At 39.4% G+C, this 19,748-nt stretch overlaps 2 protein-coding genes across 12 annotated transcripts in view; one reads left to right on the top strand and one right to left on the bottom strand.

Annotated features, from left to right (window-relative positions):
* Positions 1–19,748, top strand: part of Cad99C (cadherin 99C) — a 113,006-nt gene that overhangs the window by 6,892 nt on the left and 86,366 nt on the right. The window lies entirely within an intron of this gene.
* LOC105429062 (uncharacterized protein C15orf61 homolog) overlaps positions 18,945–19,748 on the bottom strand; it is a 40,724-nt gene continuing 39,920 nt past the window's right edge. For all 10 annotated transcript variants that reach the window (XM_089084838.1, XM_089084830.1, XM_089084834.1 and 7 more), the window contains one exon: positions 18,945–19,177. In XM_089084838.1, the coding sequence (XP_088940964.1) occupies positions 19,050–19,177 (128 nt within the window). In that variant the 3' untranslated portion in view covers positions 18,945–19,049. The remainder of the gene's footprint in view (positions 19,178–19,748) is intronic.

Genomic DNA, 19,748 nt, shown 5'->3' with positions numbered 1-19,748 from the left:
CGTAAACCACGTCGACGACTGAACTTTGACAGGTGCAAATAATCCACTCTCCGCGCGATGATGAAATTGTGATTCGTTAATTGCACAGAAGCTATCCAAAACCGGGCAATCAAGCCCTGTCAATCTTGATAATATAATAAGTGCATCGAGCGTTCCGCCAGTATTCCGCTGGTATTCCGTCGATATTCCGCGATTCTGTGTACCCGAATACGTCAGATTTTCTTTTTTCTTCGCAGCGTAATTTCGATTAATTTATTAATGAGCTTTAATGCTGTGCGAAGAATTAACGCGCCTAACGAGACAGATATCCGCTCCAACGAAACTTTCCTTCTCTCGATACGTAGGATATGTAATCGTAACAAAGGGTAAATTCCCATGGCGGTTACAGCACGATGCCTGGAATACACGGTCTTTTTTCCCACGTGTCAAACGACGCGTCTTTGCGTGGAAGGAAACGCCGCTAACGAAACGCTAACGAAACGCGATATTGAATGCGTTCGTCTTGCTTCCTTATATCTTCGATATTCACGATCAATTTGATAACGAATAAAAAAAAAGATTTAAATTTTGGATCATCCAAATTGAAGGATTTGTAGAATAATATATAATTTTTGATAAATATTGGAATCTCTTAAGGAATCACGAAGAATCTTTGATCAGATTTAATTGATGTTTATACAGTGGTTTTAATGCGTGACAAGATTTGTTATCTAATTTTATACGATTTCTCTATTTCTCATCTTTTTACAACATGCAATCTAATGGATTGTGATCAATTAATTGTTAAAGCTGAAGTAGCAAGAACGAAGAATAAGATTTTTAATTTTTTTTGCTTCAATTTTTTTTTTAATTATTTAATATAAATCTGTGCTTCTTAGTCGCTGTAAATTAAAGGATTAATTCTATGCGAAATGAAATCTATTATATTCTCAGAATAATTGGTATATCGAAAGCGTAAAGGTCTCGTGATGTTCGCGTTCTCCTGAATCAGGTTTGGAGTCATTGTCATCAAGAGCCCGACGCGATTTCTTCCGAGGTGTGCGTCAGCGTGCGTGCAAAAAACAGCGGGATCCTCTTGTACGTCATCGTTGTGCAATACTCAAGCGGGAGATACTGGTCCCACTTTCAAGGAATCGTAATTACACGCTCCTCACTCGCTCGTTTTCCTGGGAAGTGATTCAAGAACGCGTCATTGATCGACGCGATTACCACGCTTCTCGAAATTCCTACGAGACAGCTGGAAACCGGCGTATGCAATTCGTGCATTCGCTTCAGAGACTTCTCTTTGACATTACCGATCGATCGGCGGGTATCGCAAACGAGCATCGCCGTTTTCAAGTAGACAATAATAAAACCAGCCTGGAAAAGACGGAAAAAGATTGTGTGTTCAATTTATCTGGTACCGATATCTTGTAACATTGAATATTATTTTCTCATCAGCGTTAATTAGGCAATTAAGAGTGAGATAAAGCATAATATTCACGTGAGCTCGTTTACACGCTAATACTCCTGAGTCTTTTTCATATTCGTGCCCTTCCTCGTGAATGGAGATCTCTATCTGACGCTTAGCTTAGCAGATAGGAAGTGAAAGGAGAACGTTTTTAAATCTCTTTTCCGCGTTTTTGGATTTATATCCTGACATATAATATCCCGACACCAAGTATTCGGATGGACCTTCCGTGCGCCTTTCTCAGGCCAATGACGGTTAGGGGGCTAACGTGAACGAATGTACAGTTACGCGAATCGCCGAAGTCGATGGAGAAACGGCGAGGAGGAGACGGCCGAGGGGACGGACGTTGGCGCAAAAAGGAGGCCACAGGCGACCTGACCGTCACCGTTATATCGGCGCCCACGGCGGTGAAGGCACTTCGGAACTCACCTCGATTTACGACTAGTTTCTCGTAACTTAGCACCAGCACGTGGTACCTCGTCCATTGCGCGCCGTTGCATCCCGACGACGGCGTTTTGACGCTACGTTTGACCCCTGCTCCTACCTGCTGTTCAGGTTTGCGCAGCTGGCCGCGACGTGCAACACCCCTCCCCCCATCCCCGTCCCTCCATCCCCCTGCGACAGGTACACGGGGGGAAACGAGGCATAAATTAGGACGCCGTCTGTACGGGGAGAAGGGTGGCTGAATGTTTGGGAATCCGTCGAGAATGAATCGCGCACCTGTTGTCATCGACGACTCACTTCTGATAAGGCAGTCAGATTGTCGAAGTCATTCCGTATATAATTTGTGTTCCAAGATCGATAAATTAAATGTAGAAATGTTCAAATATTAACAGATAAAAATATTGAACTTTTATTTTTGATGAACTTTTATTTCTATGCTATGTAGCTTTTTTTTATAGACTGACTTTTGATAAGGCAGCCAGATTGCCGAAGTCCTTCCAATGTAATTTGTGTCCCAGGATCGATAAATTAAATGTAGAAAATATTAACGGATAAAAATATTGAACTTTTATTTTTGATGAATTTTTATTTTTATGCTTTTTTTATAGACTGACTTGTGATAAGGCAGCCAGATTGTCGAAGTTATTCCAACATAATTTGTCTTCTGCCTTCTCAAGATCGACAAATGTTCAAATATTAACAGATAAAAATATTAAAGTTTTATTTTAGACGAACTTTTATCTCTGTGCTACGAATCTTCTTTAAATTGATTTCTGATAAGGCAGATTATCGAAGTCATTCCAACGTAATTTGTATTCTGCCTTTCCAAAATCGACAAATTAAATGTTCATATGGTAACAGAGATAAAAATATTAAAGTTTTATTTTAGATGAATTTTTATCTCTGTGTCACGTATTTTTTAATAGACTGTTTGAGATACTTATACTTAGCGTGTTATGTCTATTTTTCATTTGCTTGAAAGCTAATCACGAGTCTATATTTATACAATTGCGATCAGGAAATTAGTTTTTAATATCGTAAAAAGATTCATAAAAAGTTAAGGGAATTACACATCATGCGTAGCTGTGGAAATGCCTATTACCGGCGTTTTGTAAAAAAGTCAAAGTTATCCCGGAGGTATCGCTGTAGTATCTATGTAAAATAATTTCTTGCACGACATGGAAAATCGCGTCAACAAGTCGATCAAATAGCACGCGAGTCATTATCACAATTCTGTCATCAATCACAAAACATAAAGATGCGAAGAACAAGAAAGGAGAAGTACGGTCAACTTTCTTGTGCCCCCGAGTAGTTCACGTTTACCTGCTTTATTTGCTTTCTAACTGTTGTAGCGAACTTTCTTTCAGAGAAAATTGCTGTACAAATCGAAAAGAAACATTTCTTTACTTTTTATAAGGTATTAAAAGTTTAATGATCTAACCAGAGAAAAAATATAAAAAAATTATCTCATGCATTCTTAAAGAATAAAGGATTTCAGATTAAATCTCTTTTCTAGATTTTTATATTTAATTAATTATTAAAGTTAAAATTGACATTATTTTTAACGTTCTTAGCTGTTTCTTTTATTACATTTAATGATAGGGATTTAATCGATGTTTTCCTTTCTTTTATGTATGAGTAATATCATTCCGCAATTATAAACACCATTCTTGTGCTCACCACTCTCTTACGTCATCTTCCAAGTTCGTGCGCGTGCACAACTTCGGTATGCGATTAATACATAGGTACATATGCAGGAAGACGGAAGTCGATTCGCAGTAACATTAATGCACTCTCTTCGCGATAGTTAAATATCTTTGGAATTATGTTTACGCGAGTTATTTTCGCTTATTATCGTCGAATCTAATAGTTACTTTAACTGTGCGCGTACTGTGATTCCCGCTGCGAAAAGCAGCGGAACATCACGCATAGTTTAGAAGGATGATCAATAATTTTCCATGAAATTTAGGAATGTCTCAATCTGTGTCAGTATGTTTCAAATTTATTCTCAATCTTCTAAACCTCGTTCTCGAAAGAAAAACTTTTTGATATTTGAATTTGTAATTATTAATAAAAATCTTAATATTGGACTTTCTGACAAGAAGTCCTATTCATTTTATATTAAATTTTATGAGCACCTATAAATTAAAGAATAAATTAAGTGCGAAGCAGCACACTCTCTTAGATGGGATCATGATTCCCCATTTCTTCATTCTTCAATTCTCACGTTTTATTTTAAATTTCATGAATGATACAATTTATATTTGTTATGTGAGAGATCTCGTCTAGAAGCTCATATTTCATTATAGTACTTTATTCCACATCCATCTTTTAAGTTCCATTTTTTTTTGTTACATACATTTGTGAATAATCCTCTTGTTCTTTTATCTTGGAAACAATCTGTTTTCCGCTTTTGGAACGCGATTTTTTTCGCGCAGCAAGAGAGGAGTATTGCAAAAATCATTGCAATATCATGACCGCGAAAGTCGCGAGGACCACCTACGCGCTGCGGGGATCCGGCTCTAGGAAGTTCCGCGAGTATTAACACGGAAAACGTGACGACATCCCGTAGGTTCGATTTACTTGGAGCGCGGCATAAAGGAGCGGCGACAACGTCGCATCCGCATTTGGGATCGTTGCCCCCCACGGCGAGGCGGAATTTGTAGGCGCGGAATTTGCGTTTGTTTCTGCGATCGTTCGATCATGTAACACACGCGGCTTACAGTTACAAGATTTCGCAGGTAGACATTCTCTCACGTTCGCACGTAACTGGTTCCCGGATCGCGTGTTGTTTATTCATCAAATATTTTAGGCATTTTTACTATAAAAATGCGGAACGTGCGCGCAATGAGAGCTCTGTTGTATTAGTGCATATTATGCTATCATGATATTCACAATTGTAAAATGATATGATATTATGAGATAATGCGATTTGAATCACGATAATATTGGTAATTATAATTAATATTGATAATAGTTATTGTTATAAGAGGGAACTGTGAGATGAAACGTAATCACGCGAAAAGAAACTGCACGTTTTTGCCTGAGAAAGTCTCCGCTTCATGCTTGATTTCTTCGAGGAGTAGCATTTTTCCTGGGCGGTGGAGTTTCTATTATATTTTATATATAAAAGACAATATATATATATATATATATATATATATATATGGGGATATATATATATATATATATATATATATATATATATATATTAGCGTATCTTTTATGAAATTTCGATTGCTGAAACTGCCGCCCCGAATCGCATCCGCGACATCGGTTATTTTTCTGCGGTTTATAAATTATTTTCGAATTATTTTCCGCTCCTCGAGAGCTAGAGAAAGAGAAAAAAAGAGAAACATGAATCCGCGGCTTTCTACGCGCATTAATGCGTACTAATGGTGATTAGGAACTCGCAGTCATAAATCAACGTTATAAATCCATAGTTGAGGAACGTCCGCCGAGCTGAATGCGTGCACATCCGCATCGCCGCATATTATCTATCATTCGTCCGCATTTGTTGCGTTAATTTGTCGTTTCGGAATTGCATAATTACGATTCCGAGCCAGGACGAGACGCACATTTTCCGAGAGTGCACCTCCAATGCACATCGATGTTGTGATCTGATATGATATCGCGCGTAAGCTTAATGCGGGCTGCATTAAAAAACGAAAATTGCTCTCTGACAAATGAATTTATAACAAATTTGCGTAAACATGAATTTGCATCAACATAAATTTATCGACATAAAGTTAATAAATATGAATAGCTTTTTGCAATTGCATAATTTCATATTCACAGAAAAATTCGAGAGGAACGACGTGGTCCATTATATTTTGTTAGCATTTTGTTTTCATTGTTATTTTATATTTTTACTTATTTATTTTTTGGAGTGTTTTCTCTTTTGAGAATGAATGTCCTGGTAAAATATTTTTCATATAAGAATATATATAAATATATATAAATATGTATAATTATATACGAAATATGTTTATACTAGAAAAATAATTAAAAGATTAATAATTAAAAAACATAAAAAAATAATAACTAAAAGAATAATTTTGTTTCGTAAATTCATATATTTGTGATTAAAAATCTATGATTATATATAGGCAATTTCTTCAAACTTAATTTTTCGTAAAAGAAACAATGCGAAATTATCCTTTTAATTATTGTTTATGTCTTCTTACTATTATTTTTTTATACCAAACAGAAATTTTACAAAAAAAGAAATAATATGAACATATATGAACATTTCCTATATAATTATATATATTTATGTATATTTATATATATTTATACATGTTCTTGCAAAAAATGTTTTACTGGAGTAATAGAGAATAATTTTTGAATTTTTCTCTTTTCCAAGTGATTCTCGAATGAATGTTTGAAACTGCACTGCGACGATAGAATTGTCTATGTTTATATCTCTGAATGTCAGCCCCGTGGACAGCGTTGGCAGTAAGTATGGTTGAGGGACACTGCGTCAATGGCCAGAAGAAGACGTATTCTCCCGGTGCGGAGGCGCGTCTCTAAGCGCGCGAGGAGCGTTTTCCAGGGCGAGTTACCAGTTTAATCTTTTATATAAAGGGCGTGTGTGTGTACCGCATTTAACCGCACACTGTCGGTTGCCAGCCGCGAGCATCGGCGAACGAGCAGGTCGTAGAGCAGGTAGCCAGGTGCACGATACAACGCAGGATAAGAAGGAAGAGACGATGCAAGGAGTCATCCAGCGTGAGGGACAGAGAAAAGAAAGAGAGAGAGAGAGAGAGAGAGAGAGAGAGAGAGAGAGAGAGAGAGAGAGAGAGAGAGAGAGAGGAAGAGAAAAAGAGGGAACGCGTGAAACGAAGTTGTGGACACGAAATTCCCACCATAGGAATGTGAATCTCTCGGACAGGAGGGTGTAGGTTGACAATTGGAAATTATCTATGTCAGGTAGACTTCCACGACCCTAAGATTTTTTTCTATCTGCTTTTATAAGCGTGAGTGAAACCTGTAAGAATGCCGAGAATTCGATTGCTCGAATGCAATGGAAACTGCACGGATCCTTGGCTTTCTCCAAAGCCGCAATCGATTGTCCTCGTCTTGCGTCTGTCAGCTCACATCCGAAGATGAGGCCAGACTTTCTCCAATTCGCGCACACACGGCGGAATAATGCTTCTCCCTTTTGGTGCTGTAGATCGTAAATTTTAGCATTTATTAACTTTAATTCGCAAATCTTCTGTAACTTTGATTCTTAAATCTGCCAGGGGTTCGCCAACATGTCTTTCAGAAGCGTATTTTTGAATTATTTATTTCTTTTTATGCCGGCATTTTGCGCGTTGCTGCAATTACTACGGCCTGAATTTTTCCAGCGACATTCCAATTATCATTGCGAAAATCAACCGGATGCAAAGCGGGTTAAGAGTTTTTTGAAACCCGCAAATATGCACGTTCAAAAGTTTCGGTGTGCTTGTTTTCAAAAAATTGTACTATTGATCATATTGGATTTTCAGGTCTCGCAATAATTTAGGAAGAGAGAAAAAATTGAATTTATCAAGAGAAATTAAGGGGATGGACAGAATAATGGCAATTATAAAATCTTGATTTTGAGAATAATTAAAATAACTTGCTACTTTTTTATTACACAACAAATGTTTTTCCATTTTTTTTTCTATGGATCATATCGTTTTCATCGCCATAATTCATTCAAAACATTCATATATATATAATATAAGCAATATCAATTCCTTTATTCGCACTAATTTTTGGGAAAACGGTCCAAGTAGAATTGTGCCTTTATCCCGGTCATCCCCTCAATTATTGTATTTTAAGAATTATGATTATCGAAAGTTTTTGCTACATCGTTAAAAATAAGTTTAGAGTTTCTGAAATACTTCTTGCGTATCTGGCAAAGAGACCTATCGACATTTGCCCTCGTATCTCGATGTCAGGATCGGAAGCATTCCGAGCCGATCGGCGCGTTCGATTTAACATTAAAGTACGCGATCGCGAGATGCTCTCCTTAACGTTGCCGACGCGATTCGTCGTTTCTCAGGAAATACAGCCGCGTTCTCGGGTGGAGGATCAAGGAGATCGCGCGCCGATGCGTAGTTTTGATTATTCCCGGAGCGGCTTGTGAAAGCCCTTGTGCGCGATGGACCGCGCCGCATATCACGTAATTGCGAAGCTGCAGAACGCTTCAGAACGAAGATGGAAACGTTGCGGCTCCGCCGCGCGCGCCGACCTAACGATCCGATGCCCGCGAGCGTGCCTGTAATTAGCGTCTCGATTAGTCGGCTATGTGTGCCGGGATCGGCGCCTAGTGAGAAGGGGAGGAGGGAGAGCTTGCGTCGGGAAGTTGCGAAAAATAAATCAAACTCGCTCTGAATGTTAGACGAGTCGGGCATTTATAGTAATGATTCCGAATGAGCCTTTAATTGCTTATCGCAAAACACATTGAGCGATGCAAAGCGGATAGATCTTCATCTCGTTTAAATACCGTCCTCGTTAAAGAATAATTTAGCTCGAATCGATGGAAGAGATTCGAAACTGTAATTAGGTAGTTTTGAGAAATTCGGCAAAAAGAGCTCGAGTTCGTTAAATCACAAATGTCTCTCGTTAGAGCTGACTCTCTTGCAGCACTCTTCCGAAGGAATTCCATTCCATCACTTCTTCATATTTTCCGGTCTTCAACGATTTCTTGACTTCGACATCCGTTATTATTAAGACATTTTGACAGTGAAATGTCTCTCCTGTCACTTTACAATCGAGATCTCACAAATACATACGTAGACACGTATATACATCATCGATCCATTCGTTAGACAACTCTTTAGATGGCGAGACGCAGCTTGTTCCATCATGTCGTGTTGACCATCGCGATTTTTATTGCACTGGCAATTGAACGTGAATTTCTTGGTGGTAAATGTCACAAGTTTTTAGAGAAAATGTAATTTAAAGCGCAATTTTCGAAGTTTATTGAAGCGAAAATTCTTCTATTTCATATACTATTGATCGCGAAATTTACTGAAAAATTAAATTAAAATGGAATGTTAAGAATGCATTATTATTTTTATTTATGATGAAAAAATTATGAAAAAGTTATAGATTATTTTAGATCGCATTTAAAAGTAATACAACAAATTTTGTGGTGGTTTAGAATCTAGATCAAAAATTATTTAAATATAAAATAGAAACGTACTTTAATATGATTAAGAAATAATGATAAAAAAAATCTCAATCTCTATATTTTTTAATATAAGTATTTTAAGTATTCAAAATAATTTACGTAAAGTTTCATTGCAATACAGAGATTATTTGTTCTGTAAATGAAAATAAAATTTTTATTAAGAATACAAACAAAACGAGTGATGACACGAATGAAATTAAATTTTTATTTATAAAACAAGTAATCTCTCTGCATTGCAATGAAACTCTAAATTGTAAATATTCTTGAATATTTACAATACTTATAAAAAAAAAAATTGAAATTTTTGTCATTATCTCTCAATTACATTTCCATTAGATCACACCTCTACTTATTTATTTAAATAATTTAATTAAATAATTCTAAATTACCGCTAAACTTTTTTTGTATAATGTAAAATTGTATTTTTAAATACAATTTAAAATAATCTGTAAATTTTTCATTGCAAATGTAAAAATTATATGAAAATAGGTGTAACACATTCTTAACTTTGAATCAGCTCGTATCGTACGCGGAAATGACTCGGTAAGTCTTTGCCCCACCCCCTCCTCCCCGATATGTATTGAAGCGAACATACGAGCGACAGATGTCTCCATTATGGAACGACTCGGGAGAAGAAACCCTCATTAAGAAGCTTCGACGCGGAATAAGTCATCGTCGGGGCTGCTTATGATTGCCTAGCGCATAAACAACCATCGCAGAGCAACCACGCTCGCGGTCTATCGTTGCGATCTCGTTGCCGGCCGTTTTATTCCGCGACTGTACAATGGTACCAAGATATATCCGCGTGCCTCTCGCAGGATGGGAATAATGGTATTGTTCCTTCTAGCCGAGAAGTGTAATAGCGTGCGTGCCCGCTATGCAGATGCCCATCCCGCATAATCGGCGTATTTGACACCCACGTTCGCGCATTCGCGAATGAAGAAGAACCGGAAGAGATATCGCGCGGAGAACGACGCGCCAGAGACGCGCGCGGAATTTACGGCACGCCATCGCGGAAATGACCGTCGTTGTAAATCAGTCGTTTGCCGATTCGCGATAGATTTCATTGCAGAGATCAGTTGGTCTGTAAATGAAAATTAAATTTTCGTTTAGGAATACAAATGAAATTAAATTTTTATTTACAGAAGTGATCTTTGCATCATAATGAAACTCTAGACAAATATTTTTGAATGACTCAAAGTATTTATATAAAAAAGATTGAAATCTTTGCGAAATCCGGACGAGATTAGGCGTTCCTTCAAAATCTGTCTTCTTGATCCTTAATGCATCTACATAATTGCGCGTACGTCGTCATCACGTCGCGATCATCGAGATGCGCCAGCGCAATAATTGTCTCGACATGACATAACGTTTTCGCAAGAAAAAAAAAAGAAATCGGGACGTTATGCGCTTGTTCCAGCGCCCAAATGTTCCCATCGTCGCTTCGGCTCTCTTCATCATGTTGATAATTAACTCTTAACCGGCCGGCCGCAGTCTTATATAAATCCATCCGTGTAATTAGTTACCAAATTGATAATTGCTCATCAAAATGGCGCGTATTATCGCCGACATAAATATGCCATTTCTGCCGTTTCTTCCATAATTTCTACTTTTTTTCTGAACATCTTAAATCTATTCTCTCGAAAAGTGTGTAGCTTTTTATTTCCCTAGTCTAGTTACTCTGCTGCTTCATGATAAGGTAAAAGTTATCTTGTAAACATTTCACGGAATTCAACAATAAATAGAAAGCTAATAAAAATAGAAAGATTTATAGCGTGTTATCTTTTTAACAATTTTTTTTAATTATACGCGATATTTTCTAATTGCATGACTATAAATTTAATCATAGCAATTAGAGTTAATTTTGTATCGTGTACATACTTAAAATCGTGTTAGAAGCATTACTCTCTATTGAAACCATCTTTTTTTTAAAACGATAACAGTGTGTCTTGGATCGAGAAGTTCTCGTTAAAAATGGCAGCGCCAACCTGTTACGTAAACCTCTCGGTCCGATCCGTGAGACCGGGCGGCACCTCGGGGGGAGATTAAAAACGGTAGGTCGGAGATAATTAAAAGTCGGCTCGTAAACGCGGTAGGTACAGCGCTTTTTGCGAAACGCCGTCGTTAAATTTCGCCGAACTTTGGGGCAGACGCACGCCGCGATGCGTAACGCGAGACGCGTCATCCTCCTGATGCTCCTCCTTCGCTTAATTACTTAGGGACTTATGTGGGCTTTCACAATGTCTCCTTTCCTCCTTTCGTAACGAGCAACGACAGTTAATTATATCGATGTAATTTTAGCAGCGAAATCGAGCAAATCCAAGACACGCTCCCCTTCGCATCGCCAATTAGTGAGAAGACCCGCGCGACGTCTCGCGACTGCCACCCCGACGTTATACTTTCGCCCCACAGCATATGTTCAAGCTTAAATTCGACTCAATTAAGTCGATTTTCTCGTAGAACTGGCAGAGACACGCCGAGCGGGAGATCCGATTATCGCGCCGCATCCCGTTTCACGTTTCTTCATTACTTTGACACACGTAAACGTCTCGCGCATTTACATGCGTACGCGCTGTGACCACGTAAGTGAGAGTTAATGTGTGCAAAATAATCCTGGTTATAATTATTTTTTATTATTACATATGTGTATCGTGAGGTGGAAAATGATTATAAATTTTAATTAGGTCGCGCATCTTTAGGAAAGAAGTGCCATGAATAAGAATTAAGTGTAAGAATAAATACAATTTAAAATGGAAAGTTTTGTTTACTAGACTCCGGTTAATCTTTACAACTTTGTTTTCTAAATATCTTTTTGACTCATCATATTTCCTAAAGTATAGATTATAAATTTGCATTATGATTTTTTTATTTATCATTTTATAGTATCGTCTTTTTATATAAAAATAGCGTAGTGTAGAAAGAGAAAAAGTGATGCCAAAAAAACATCTACATAATTTGCAGCTGATGGAGACATTTTTATTATTATTATGAGGTGGAATATGATATATTTTAATTAAGCCGCGCATCTTCGGGAAAGAAGTGCCATGAATAAGAATTAAGTGTAAGAATAAATACAATTTAAAATGGAAAGTTTTGTTTACTAGATCCGATTAATCTTTACAACTTTATTTTCTAAATATCTTGGCTTCTTGACTCGTCATATTTCCTAAAGTATAGATTATAAATTTGCATTATGATTTTTTTATTTATTATTTTTTTTATATAAAAAACAGCGTAGAAACGGAAAAAGTGTTGCTAAAAGAATCTGCATAATTTGCAGCTGGTGGAGATATTTTAAGATGCTTCGATCAAAGATATTTAATACAACGAGGCGCAAGAAATATTTGCGTGGGGGTTCAGTTACTATCCTGAGACTAAGGTTCCGTTCGAGAAAAGCGGAAGTATTCCCGAGGTTCTCACACGGCGAAACGGTCAAACGACGATTGCGTTCCTTCGCATTCTCAGGAGTGCGTTCGCGCTGAGAGGAGATTCGAGAGATTACGTTATTGCGCCCATGCCAAACGTGACGGAAACGCAGCGGCGGTCGAGGTATAAATTCGCAGCTCGGCGAACGCTTCCACCTTAGCGATAGAGATATAGCCATCGAAACGTCCTCTGTATAATTATCGCTCATCGTGCTAATGTAATTATCAGTTAACGCACCGGGGGAGAAGAACGAGCTAATATAGGAGAGAGAGAGAGAGAGAGAGAGAGAGAGAGAGAGAGAGAGAGAGAGAGAGAGAGGGGCGCGGGGAGGAGGTGTTGGGGAGGAGAAGATTCGCGGGGTTCCTTCCCGCGGGAATCTAATGAAACGATGGAAATAATGGCCGGCTTGTGCCGCCTTTACGGACGATTCAATTTTCCAGCGCGTCCGACTTCCGGCACGGTAAAGCATTGCGCTTCGCGCGCGCGGACGGGCGGGACGTCTGATTTTAACGCGTGCGTTCATTACGCGCGGGGCCTTCATTATCTCATACCCTCGGCAACGAGGCAACCGATACCGCGGCGATTTATAGCCGACACTACACCACTAGATCGCCGTATATGAAATCCCGCGCGTGCATCTCTTTCTCTCTCTCTCTCTCTCTCTCTCTCTCTCTCTCTCTCTCTCTCTCTCTCTTTCTTCCGAGGTGAACGCGCGAGATAATCGATTTTCTCGCGGCCGGATTTCGCATGGCGGATTTCGCACGGGGCCTCAAAGACACTTATCCACAGGGCGGTTGTGTACAGGGTGAGGGGCGGGAGAAGGGGAGAATACATTTTGCTTAATGTTTCGGCATCGATATCGGGAGAAACATCGAGATCGTGATTTAGGGAAGCCGGCGCGATTTTACTCGGGGCGAAGCGCGCGTTCCGCGGATTAAACGCGCGTTGGACGCGCGATTATCTTCTCGGATCGATAAGCATGAAAAAGCCGCCTCGGCTGCTTTACGGTCTCGGCCCCCGGTAAGTGACCACCACGCCAATAATCAATGTGGCGCAACGTAACGCGACATTTAATAATCGCGCCGATAGATCAGCGACGCGCCATTCGTATCGCCGTTTCGCCTAACTGTGAGCGAAATGTATCAGTTATCGATGTCGTTATCGGCGCGCACGATCGGCAGCTCGCGGCGGGGACGAGGATGGGGAGCGCACGGGGGCGAAAGAAGGAACGATTCTATTCCGCGGCTTGATTTGTGGATGCGCATAAATTAATAGGGATTCAGTAGTCGACTGTAACGAGCTCGATGAATCAGGCGGCTGCTAGGCCGCGACTATCGCCGACCGGATGAAACTGCCGATCGATGGAGAACTGCGAACCAGAGCTCCTAATTCCAGCCGTGACTCACGAGCACCTCGAGGAGGTTGTGCGATTATTCGCGAGTCGCCCGGAGCCGGAAGGCTTCATCCTTTTCCATACGGTAAAATTAACTCGATGCCTGGGCGCGATTCGAGCGTGATAAGGGACGATAAACCCGTGGTTCATCGACGTTCATCGGCGATCGTATCCGTCCGTAACGTGCATTTTCGCGTATATATGTATGCGTACATATCTACACGCACTGATAAATAAATCGACAAGCGCGTTTCCAGCGATTCCAGCCGATATATCCAGCGGTACACCTCGATTCACTCGTCACATGCAGCATGACGTGCATCGCAGGGCGCGATAATGATATCCGGATAGATACGCTTCCAGCGTGCTTTCGAATTTTCTTTTTTCCTCCTCGTCTTCGTCTCCCATCAGTTTTATTCATAGTAATATGAAAGAAACTTTGAAGGAATTTTTACGGGAGATATCTCTGCAAATAATTTAAAAAATTCATTTTATTTAAAGATGAATTTTCCTAAATTTATTGCGAAATATCTATTTTACGTTTATTAGATATTATTAAATTATTAGCACATTTAAGCAAATATCAGCTTATGGTATATATAGTTATAGCATTTTTATGATTTTAGACTCAATCGTATTTCTTTGATGAATATTAAAAGGCTCTTTCTCAGTTTTGGCACAAAGCTGCTCGCTCTCTTTCATAAAAAAAAAAAGTCATGCCCTTAAATATTAAAAGCGTGACCGGAGAGTCTCCTCCATTATTGCATTCATCTGCACTTCACCGGATGGATGTGGCAGTTGATGTTATCTCTTCTGTTCCGGAGCGTTATTATTTTGCACGGTACGTTGCTCCATTTAGTTCTTCTTTCTGCATCGGAAAGTAGATTCGAGCGAAAACGCGAGCACGACGAATGCAACGTCACGCGTGTAGCTGTGCGAATCGAAAACAAAAGTACGATGACGTTGCACATCTCGCTGCGAAGTATTCGCTGAGCAAGTACGCAACGTTACTTTCGGGTCAGGAGGGCAAGAACAATCGACAAAGTGAATACATCGATACGATTACTGAAACGTTACATTAAGCTTTTTAAATGTATACAAAAGTAGTTTTTCTACATTCATTTTTATTGTCTACACGGTTTTGCCGCCCAGACAGGATTTTATCACCAACGAAGCTTAAATACGAATTCAGATTTCCGCAATTCACAAACCTCGAATAAGGATCACTTTGTAAGAGATTTCTTTACGAGACTAAATTTGCATGGCGTCGAGAAGATTTGTATATTAGTCATATTAGTCCATCCATTTTTATTATTTGCCAAAAGAGTCGCTCCTAAGTTATCCAAAATCAGACACTAATTTGAGCCGCTTTTAAACTTACGACTGTTTTATATTCATGATGCGCGATAGCTCTCGCGATTTTTGTCTCGTGAATTTTACGCGTCAGCGATCGAAGTCTGTTGAAGCGTTTAATGCCGCTGTGGGTTCCTGGTTACAAGCAGATACTATCTTTAGAATAGCGCCACGGTCATCGGAACATGCAAATGTAGCGCGCTCGTAAGCCTCGCGCAAAATTAATTGCGCGTGATGCAGATATGCCGCTCTGAGAGTTCATCTCGTGATGGCTTCGGAGGCTGCACAGTTGTATAACGCGTGCGCTCTTTTGAGATAAAAACCTATTCGCGCAGAAAAGTCCGAATCTGTGTGAAGGAATTCATAGCAAAAGAAGCCGCTTAAATAAAATTTTATATCATAATTTATTTTATATCATAAATTATTTTTTTTAAATAATCGCCTTAGCCTGTTTTTAGATACAATATAATAATAGTGTATCTTATTTTGATGCCCGGATGACATTTAGAGATATGATTATCCTTTGACAAGAAAGAAACGGAAAGAAATTTAATATTGCTTTTTTTATTGCGCGTTTTCTACATGCAAAATATAGATTTTAAATTAGATTAAATATAGATATTTAATATGATATTAATTGATGCCTAGGTTGAATATCATAATTGCGTAAAATTTGTTTCAATATTTGCAATATATGTCCAGATCAGAAAAGATAACGCGCAGGAAGTGAAACCGCAGGAAATAATACGCTGTAATCGGGACCCCCTTCGTTCCTGTCAATTATCCTGCCTTTTGCACGACGTTATTTAGCACGACTGCATCGGCATGGTAACTGCTAAGTCCTATTATCGTTATCGCCATCCTGTCCCGCGAAAACCGTCGTTGCTTTCAACCCCGCGACTTTTGCGGCGCTGATCGTCCTGGCAGAAACGCGCCGAGATGATACCATTAATATATATAATTGCACATTCTCGATATGTAAACTTGATCTAATCAGCATAACTAGCTTTTCACGACATTCCTAACGAGCATTCCTAGCTTCGTAAATTTCTCGCTCCCACCTCGTCCTATCTCTTTCTTTCTTTTTCTTTCGTTCCCTTTCATCCTTAACTTAACCGAGAAAATCATTTGAAGGATCTCGAAAGGGTCTGGCCGATTGCACGATTTTTCTAGGAAAATCTACTTATGGATTGGATACTGAACCGTGTTTAATGTGCACTAAACACTCGAGTAATTCCGGATTGAATCGACTGATAATCGTCACGCCCGAATACACCGGTTCGTCGGGTTCGATCGGTGAGATAACCGGCGCGAAAAATTTTTAGGATCAATCACTGATTTATCGGAAGAAAATGTGAATAAAAATTGTAATAAATATTTCGCTGAATATTTCTTAAGCGATATTTTTTATCAATTTATCAATAGGATCTTAGATAAAGATTGCAAACGTACGTGTCGCAAAATACAGAATTTTTGTCGTTATCAGTGAAATCCCAACTGATCCCGTGGGGCTTTGCTAATCCTAGTAAGACTTCACGCCGTTTACTAAATCCTTGAAAATACTGCAAATAAGAATCTTGCTCGTACGAGTGCCTAGGTATTTCATATCTCGAAACAGCTCTATGTTTCACGTTTCTTAATTGCCCTTACGATAAAGCTTTGCCTTATGCTTATGGGGAAATAGTACAATATACCGTCGCGCTTTTCGTCCTTTTGCGATACTGCTTGGATTACGCCTCGTTAATGGAAGATGAGAATATTGTGCACGTGAAAAGGAAGATTGAAGACGTTGTCCGTGACAGGACGTAAGGGACCGGTGAAAGTCTTAAAATGCCGATGTGAAAGTCAGCAGGTTAATTAATGCTTTTTTTAATCCGGCTTTCATTTATTTTATTTGTTTATCGACGTAATCGTCGAGTGATAAACGACCACTCGGGGAAGTGCGTGCGTTGTCACCGGCGGTGGCGTCGTTTGCATTCGAAACGGTGAAAACTTTCGAAGTGTAAATGCAAACGTCCGGGAAAAGACTCGAAATGTCATTGCGTAACATCACGGTTCGCGCCAACGGCGAATTTTTATCTGTCGCCGGTGTTGCGTGAAATCCAAATATCGCTGCACCTGTAACACCTGATAACGCTTTTAACCTGATTTGCTCGTGAAAAAGGTCCCGGGTCATTTCTGATTTTCTGCGTTTTACTTCTGTTTTACTTTCACCATACGTTCGTTCGTTTCCAGATTCGACACGGTTGCAGAAACAGTGATAACTTATTATTAATGCTCGAACGATAGTTAAATATTAATAATTGGCAAATCGTTACATAGTTGCAGCTATTACGGATAATGTTCAGTCTCGTGTTACTATGCAGATTAAAAGTAATCTTGAGGTGATGCTGAACAGACCAGCGAACTCCAACGAAAGCGTTTATATATATGCATAGATATATTTATATATTCATACATACACTCATACATAAATTCTATAAACAAATTTTTGTATCGACTTTTTATATCACATTAGGTAATTAGCCTAATTTTAAGAACTCAACCTTGTTTTTTTATGTAATTTTTCTAGTCTAGCAATGTCAGTAGCTGCAAAATTTTTATATAAACAGATATTGATGCGATTTGACGCCATATTAAAGTATCAAATGATAAAAGAAATTTTAATTATAAAAAGTCTTCTTGTTTTTGATACAAAATTTATATGCTTATAGACAAGTATTAACGCATAAACTTTAATTGTAAAAAAGAATTTTCAAATCTATAAAATTAATACAAAATTAAACCGGTACAAAAATTATGGTGTTCTGCTGGTAACGCAGACGAGCACACCTCAATCTCAAACGTGAAAAAAATTAAGGTACAATTAATTAAGCATAAAATAACGGGGGGAGGAATTAAGCGCCGGGTTTGAACGACGGGAGAATTTTCGCTGTTGACGTTACACGCATGTCCTCCGCGATAACAAGTCCGGGGATGGAGAAGCTCCCGGTCGGGTCGACGTTAATGCATCATTGGACTGCGGAGAGAACACGCGAGTGGTGGTTGATTAGAAAATCGCTCTGGCTATGCGCGTTCGCACCATCGCACCTTCCACACACGGATCGCTGGCAGGCGTCCTCATTAATGAGACCCTCGCGCTTATCGGCGCGTTGAAGCGTCTAAAGAGCTCGCGTTTAGACCCCCCGAAGCCTGATGCGAAATTATCGCGATTACCCGTGGATTCATATACATGACTGGCACCGTCGACTGGCTGATGAAAGCCTTCGCGATTTTAATTGACTGATGGACGAGGTGTTGTGATTAGCACGCGCTATCTATCGAGTCGGAGATAACTAGACTAGTTTTTATGATACCGAACTTTAAATTTCCACTGCTCATTATAGCCGAGATCATGATATGGCGTTTTAAGATCTTTCAAGATTACGTTCCGCTGTAAAGCGATCGTCATGAAGATAGAGGGAAAAGAGTGTTTCAAGGTTCAGCTTGTTCTTGTCGTTTTGGATAAATATCTGTCGCACTTTCCTACGAGTATTCTAAATTATTATTTCTATATCTTCTCCATTCTCTCAGGGAAATTAGTAAGGCAGTTTCGTAAATGAACAGAATGTTTACCGCGCCTGAGAGGTTTTTTTTGCGCCTTTGCGCTTCTACAATCGAGTACTCGGCGGAATAACGAGAAGAGAAGGAAAAGAAAGGAGTGGCGAGTATAAATGGTATGGCTCTGTATTTCGTTGCCGTTAATGTCATCTCCGAGAAAGATTGTGATGCAGGACTCGACGTAGATTAGCGTCGCAGGGTGCAGGTCGTAAGCTTCAGTACGGCGAGCCTTTGTCCTCCGGGAGCAAGAAGTAGATGGTCACGTCACCCACGGGCGTCTTCACGATCTCGTGGTGTCGGATAAGCTGCGTCGCGGCCAGTCCGTACATCAGAGTGGGGATACCTGGTGTTTCGAACAAATGTAAGGGGGCAAGAAGTCAGAAGGGGGATTATCGAGTCCTCGCATTGCTGAACTCGTTCGCCATGGCTAATTCCAGATCGATAGAGCACTCATCGAGACAAGACATTGGCCGTGGAAGGACGACGTTGTTGTAGCCGTCGACGTAGTCGTCTCACGTTTCTTCTCGGTCGTCTCGGAAATTAAACCAAATAAGACCGCCTGGTAATAACATGCGGTTTCTCTCTCGACGCCGTGTTCCGATCATTACTTTAGATACAAATTGAATTCAATTAATCAGCCGGCGAACTAGTTAGGAGTTTACGGGGTGCCTCAGAACTCCCGACCTTAGTTTTAGCGACGAAAAGATTCCTTGGCGAATTCGAAGCCGGCATTGTCGTTAGGAGAAATTGTGAAGCTATAATAATATTTCGCTCTTGAAAAGTTTAATTCTCAAGTTTCGAAATGCTGAGAAAGTAAGAGTTTTGCCTAAACTTACGCGGAAATAATGATTTTTTTGAAAGTTTTGCCAGACATAAATCTGAAAATAATTTTGTTAAGTCATCATAATTATTAT

Source organism: Pogonomyrmex barbatus, unplaced genomic scaffold, assembly GCF_055798465.1.
Source record: "Pogonomyrmex barbatus isolate J1 unplaced genomic scaffold, ASM5579846v1 scaffold9, whole genome shotgun sequence".
Lineage (NCBI taxonomy): Eukaryota > Metazoa > Arthropoda > Insecta > Hymenoptera > Formicidae > Pogonomyrmex > Pogonomyrmex barbatus.
The sequence above is the reverse complement of the archived record's forward strand: the minus strand, read 5'-3'. Positions and strand labels throughout refer to the sequence as shown.